The sequence below is a fragment of the Tachypleus tridentatus genome, chromosome 9, assembly GCF_004210375.1.
Source record: "Tachypleus tridentatus isolate NWPU-2018 chromosome 9, ASM421037v1, whole genome shotgun sequence".
In the NCBI taxonomy this organism is placed as follows: Eukaryota; Metazoa; Arthropoda; class Merostomata; order Xiphosura; family Limulidae; genus Tachypleus; species Tachypleus tridentatus.
In genome coordinates this window covers 26,502,416-26,508,688 of record NC_134833.1, presented here as the reverse complement: position 1 = coordinate 26,508,688, position 6,273 = coordinate 26,502,416, and the positions used below count along the sequence as shown (strand labels likewise).

Here is a 6,273-nt window from a genome sequence, read left to right as displayed (position 1 = left end):
CCTTAAACATTACGTTAAGGCAATGTATAATAGTACTTTGTTGTTTCTTTAAACTGTGAAGACCTCAATTAATATTTAATTCTTTGTTCAAGTCTGTGCTTTGTCTCCTTCTCTGTGGCCCAACCTTTCATCTTTTGGGGAACATATACTCATAAAAGATCCGTGAACTTCCTGCTTTTGCAGATCCAGACATCTTTGCTTTGCTAGAAATATGTTAGGTACCATGTAAATTTATTTTTATCCAAGATAAATGTACATACTTGACATCTAATGTGGCAGAGTAAACTACAATAAAAATGTTACGAACTTCCAATCAAATCACTACAACCTGGTGGAACATATTTCTTTTTTAATGTCAGAAGTAAACGAAATGGCTGGTACTGTCATCTTGTACAGGTCTGCAGAGGTGTAAAAAAACTTCCATTTAAACTATCAAACCTGCCTAAGGAATATCATGAATTCTTTTTGGCATCAGTGCAAGATCTTTATACATGCTTCAATGGTAATTATTAGCATAAATTATTTTCCACTAAAGGTTTACATTTTGTCCTTTAGACAAGGTTACACTATGGGCTATATATGCTTTTCCTATTGCATTTTACCATTATAAGTCCTCAAGTTTACCAATATGTGAGCCACAGGAAGGATTTGGTGTGAAGAATGTGCATTTGTCTGTTCTTTCAGAGTTATTGGTTTTTCTTCAGAGATTACGTGAATATTCATATTTCTCATTAAACAAATTGAAATATAGTATTTTCAGCTCAGCTGATTTTAAGAATAGATGGGTAGGAACTGCAAGATAGCAAGTTGTCAACATAAAAATTGTATTGCAGAGCAAAATCTTTGCTATCTCTAACTGAACTGAGTTTGAGACAAAGAAAGAGACTGAATACAAGACTGCATAGCAAAAAAATTTTTGTATACAGCATAATCCAGGTTAAAGTTGAAAAGACAAGAGTTTGTAATGCATCTCTTCTTAAGAAAAAATATTTGGAAGTTTATTTGAAAGTTCTAAACAAAGTGTTTCATCCTTAAGACAAAATTTTGTTATCTTGCAGTTGAAGTTGTTGAAAGCTGGTAAAGTTGAAATGTATTTAAAATTATTCCATACTGGAAAACATGTCATATACAGGGGAAAAAAACTAACACCAGTTTCTCTCAATTTGCAGTAAGGGATGTCACATTCCTGGGACATAACCTTGATTTATATACAAGCTGTCTTGAATTCAATTATATTCCAAAAAGAAGTAAAAAGTGTATATTCACATAGTATGCAGCTAATGAGCCTTGAAATGTGTAGACTTTATTCTTCAGCAAGTCATATTACCAGGTATAACTTCCTTGTTATTTCTTGTAGACTAAAGGGTAGCCCACTAGTTGACACCTCTAGTTCTTGGGTTACTTAATAGATGACTGTCACTAATTTTACACACCTCCTACAGCCCCAAAGTGGCAGAGCACAATATATTCTTCTTTGTCAGCAAAAGAACACAAAACACAGAATTTCGGATCCATTGCTTGACGTGCTAAAACTAGGCTACCATTAACAAAAACTCCATAGCTTGAATATCTCAAATGTCATTGTTTTTTCTTAATATGTATATATATTTTAAATCAAGTTTAAATGAATGCAGGTCATGAATCTGTTTTATCATCACAGTTCCTAGTATTTTCAGACTTGTATAGTACTTGGATTTTTGTTCAAATCTAAAAGAATACATTTTGATTAGTATGTTTTTACACAGTCTGCAGAAATTGTTTTGTTTTTCATAGCAAAGATGTATCATCACATAAACATTATACAAACACAGCAGAGTTAAGCACTGGAAGACACTCTTCAAATGGAACCTCCAACTGTGAGCAACATAAAGAAAATGTTCCTTTAAAGCATTAAAGATGTATTCGAAAACTAAAAACAACTACTAATAAAGATTATAGCATTTTAAACACTTAGTTCTCAATACAGAAGAAATATCACTGGTCTCAAAAGATTGAAAGGATTCTTAAGTCTCCAGTTGATAGACTTGATAGTAAAAATGTACAATTCCTGGGAAACTCAAGATTTCTGCCATTTCCACCAGATCCCACAGAACAAGAATGAAAATGGAGAGCATGGGTTGAATTCTAACATCTATTACAGACTTATAGTATATTTATGCATCCATACCTTATTACATTGAAATAACACAAACTTTATTTTTTTGCAACACCTCATGAAACCTTCCTGTTTATTTCTTCTAATGTGTAACATGTTTATTGTTGTTGTATACAATTTTTCAACACCTAAGGACATAATATAAATTCTCATTCTGAGTCAGTAAAATTTTCTGATTATGAATTTCAAGAGTTTATTGGACAATGAAGTAGAAATTTGTCCAAGTGTAAAAATTAAGACCTTGCAGTGTAATTATCTAAACAGATTCATCTTAGAAAAGCTGATATTTCATATATTTTTTTACATATCAAAGTCCTTTCATAAAACATTCATGTGGGAACATACTACAGAAGATGAATACAAAACTTTTTAACACAATGAAATGAAAAACCAGCACATACACCCATGTGAAATGTACATTAGGAAATTAGATCTACCACACTCTTGAACTTTCCAGCTTTTATAAACTAGACGACCTTACTGAATTTTTTTTGTACACAAGTTCATAACTTTGGAATATCAAAGTGACACATATTTTTGTACTTGAGCAGCAGTTCTTGTTTTAATGCTAACTGTTTTCTGAGAGATTCCAGCCTTTTTAACTGTTCTTCTCTGCTATATTCAATCCCAGGAAGTTTCTGAATCTGTTCTCTACACTGCTGAAGTTTCTGCTTCAATTCCTGCATTTTCTGTGTGCTGTCATAAATCTCTCTTTTCTGACCTCCATCATGAGAATCTCTTTCAATGCTGTATTGAAAGTAATAAAGTAAAAAAAAAAGGATTCACTACAAAACATTTTTATAGCCAGATGATTTTTTTGTGAACAAAAATATATATTTGTTTTATAATAAACCACCTGATAAAAGATAAAATTAAAAAAATTCATTTTACTGTATTGTTAATTTCCATTAACTGCAATATTAATTCTATTTATTAACATGTTTATACACCATCTTGTTTGAGTGCATAAGGATTTATTTACTTCAAGAGTTGAAATCACTGTTTCTATTATTATTTTGTAGCTCCTGAGAATTTAATCTGATAGTAAGTTATTTAAATTAGCCCATGGTTATATGTAACTAAATATGTACATTAAACCTTTGATTCAAGCAACTGATAGCATTAGTTGACAGGAGCTTTGAGTGTTACATTTATACATAGTTTAATCTGAAGTAAAGAACATTTGGCAAAGAGTGATTATTGCACTATAAGATTTGATGCTTTGCTGAATATATAAAGATAAAATAAAGTTTTAGTTCCTAATTTACAAAACTTCAATTCTAAGGCCATGAGATTTTTGTTAGTGAACTTGGATCAACATTTAAAAGGATTTGTATAATTCCAAAAAGAAAATTGCTTTTAAGTCAACATAGTAATGTTCCTAAAAACCATGGAAAATAATAACACAGAGTAGCAACTGACTTATTAAAGAAATAAATGGGAAAATCTAGAATACTTGCAATAAATAAAAATACAGAGATCTAAAATAGATAAAACACCAGGACCAAACCAAAGCTTTTCCCATGGGTTTTAGAGAATGTCACAGATCACATATTTAACCTAATTCTGTAACTTTTGATAGGTCAACAGATAATGGGTATGTATGTGGCTAAGGATTGCTCATGTTACTTCTGTTTTTAAAGGAAGTAGTAATATGTCTTAGAAGTTATAGCCAGTTATCTTAATTCTACAGTGGGAAAAATTTTAAACAGTCTGGTAAAGTCAAAGTCAGACTTACTACAAGAAACATTTTCTGCCTTTTTGTACTCTGCATAACTATCTCATTACTCTAAGAAAGAAGTGAACTAGAGAATATCATTAAGGCAGTACAGAATGATGTGGATCGATTTATAAGTTGGATGTATATTTGGAAAATAATTTTTAATTAATTACAGTGCAAAGCAATACAAATGTGTGTGATCACACTTTAGATCACATGTTTATTATAGCCACTCAAAAATGTGACTGAAGAAATGGATTTTGACATAGAGGTAGAAAAATCAATCAAATCACTAAAGAAGCATTCTGTTGCTAGTGGTAAAGGTATTACAGTTTAATTTTGTATTTACAAACATACTGTTTACAAGTCAAGGGGCATAATTAATATCAAACAAATCTAGTTAGGCCTCACTTGGAATACTGCTGACAATCTCCTCACCTAAAGGATTCTGACTTACTGGAAAATATTAAGATGTGGTTAAGATATCTGGGGGCCTAGCAATGCCTAGCGCATAAGGCGTGCGACTCGTAATCCGAGGGTCGCGGGTTCGCGCCTGCCAAACATGCTCGCCCACCCAGCCGTGGGGGTATTATAAGTGACGGTCAATTCCACTATTCGTTGGTAAAAAGAGTAGCTCAAGAGTTGGCAGTGGGTGGTGATGACTAGCTGCCTTCCCTCTAGTCTTACACTGCTAAATTAGGGACGGCTCGGTGCAGTGGGCTAACAACCTACTCACTTAAATACTTGTTGAAAAATCTGCAAGCGATTGCAGCCCTATGTTCCTAGATGGAATCTAATGGTGATAACTAACTAACTAAGATATCTGGTGATCAGTAAGTTATTTTATATCGATAGGTTAAGTTCTAACTTATTTTACACATATTAGGATGAAAGGAGACACATTTAAAATTTGGAAAAAACAAAAACACTGATTTATTACTATAAGTTACTTTAAATAATGTGAAGTAACTTATTATTCTTGTTCTTATTCCATAAGCTAATAAGTTATCAGCACTAGTGGCAGCCAACATTTTATACTGTTATAGAAGTTTTAGAGGGAAACTAATGATGTCCTGAAAATTGAGTTTATTTTCACAACATATATAGCAATCAAACTTAAAAATAACCATAATGTGAATAAATTCATAAATGTTAGATGTTTAAGCAAAATAAATAACAAGGTCAGTGAATAGTTGTGACTGTTACCAATGAAATAACCTGGCAATGATGTACCAGAAGTAATCAGTCTGATTATAAAATATTGGTTCAAATGGCTCACTGTAAAATTATACTACTTGAAGAAGTTATTATTAGATTTACAAAAATATTTAAGAAATACATTTGAATACCGCACACAAACCAATGGATCCTGTACTATATTATTACATCAAAACTATGATCTTGAAGAAGGTGACCTAATTTTCTAATGATCTTTACATATATCTCAGAATGGCTAGTACAAGTATTAACATTTTTACTGATAAGGAGAGAACATTTCGACCTTCCTAGGTCATCTTCAGGTCAAGAAAAAAATGATCTTTACAGTTATAATAAAAAGTTGAATTCTAAAGATAAAATTTAATAAGGTGTTGCTGCAATTTGGAAATTTTGGTTTATTACAAAATATATATTGTTGTACTCATAATTTAATGTCCCTTAATTTTCTTTGGAGCAGAAGTATCATCATATTTATTTGTAGTTATACAAAGTAATACATTTATTCTAATCTATGTGATTTTAATATTTTATTAATATTAAGTAACACCATAAACCTGGGATGCAGACACTTGCTGAATATTTTTTGATAATATTTTCTTGTACGTACTATTTGACCGGCGTATACTAGTAATACCATTACTGATAGAAAACACAAGATAGTACTAACGACTAGAAGTAGAATGTAGTGATTAAGCATTATGCAGTTCACATGCTGAAAATTCTTCTTTTTACAATTTCACATTATGTCTTCTTATAATAATTAAATTATTCAAATATTATTATACAAATTTAAATTAATCAAAAGCTGATACAAAATTACCTTCTTATTATATCATATATTAATGGAAGAAATTCAGTATTAACTTCACTTTCTGACATTTTAGTTATTGAAGCACTGAAATTTGCTGCCATCTAGATAGTAATAACGATAAATACAAAAATAATCAGAACACCCAGGAAAAGATTGAAACACCTATTGTTTTCTGATGAAAATTTGTTGTCAGAAGACTAAAAAGACAAAAAATATTAATGTAAAGGCAGAAAAATAGAATAAAAATATTTTAAATTGAAAGAATATATATATATAATGTTTACTTGAGGAGATAAGTTTGTTTGTTTTTAAATTTCGCACAAAGCCACTCGAGGGCTATCTGTGCTAGCCGTCCCTAATTTAGCAGTG

General features: G+C 31.0%; 1 protein-coding gene across 1 annotated transcript; it reads right to left on the bottom strand.

Moving 5' to 3' along the window:
• Positions 1-212: 212 nt before the first annotated feature.
• Positions 213-6,070, bottom strand: MED9 (mediator complex subunit 9). Its single transcript, XM_076453366.1, has 2 exons — positions 5,914-6,070; positions 213-2,902 (listed from the first exon to the last, which is right to left on the bottom strand). The coding sequence occupies exons 1-2, from the start codon at positions 6,003-6,005 to the stop codon at positions 2,659-2,661; spliced, it is 336 nt and encodes a 111-aa protein (XP_076309481.1). The 5' UTR covers positions 6,006-6,070; the 3' UTR covers positions 213-2,658.
• Between the last annotated feature and the right edge of the window lie 203 nt (positions 6,071-6,273).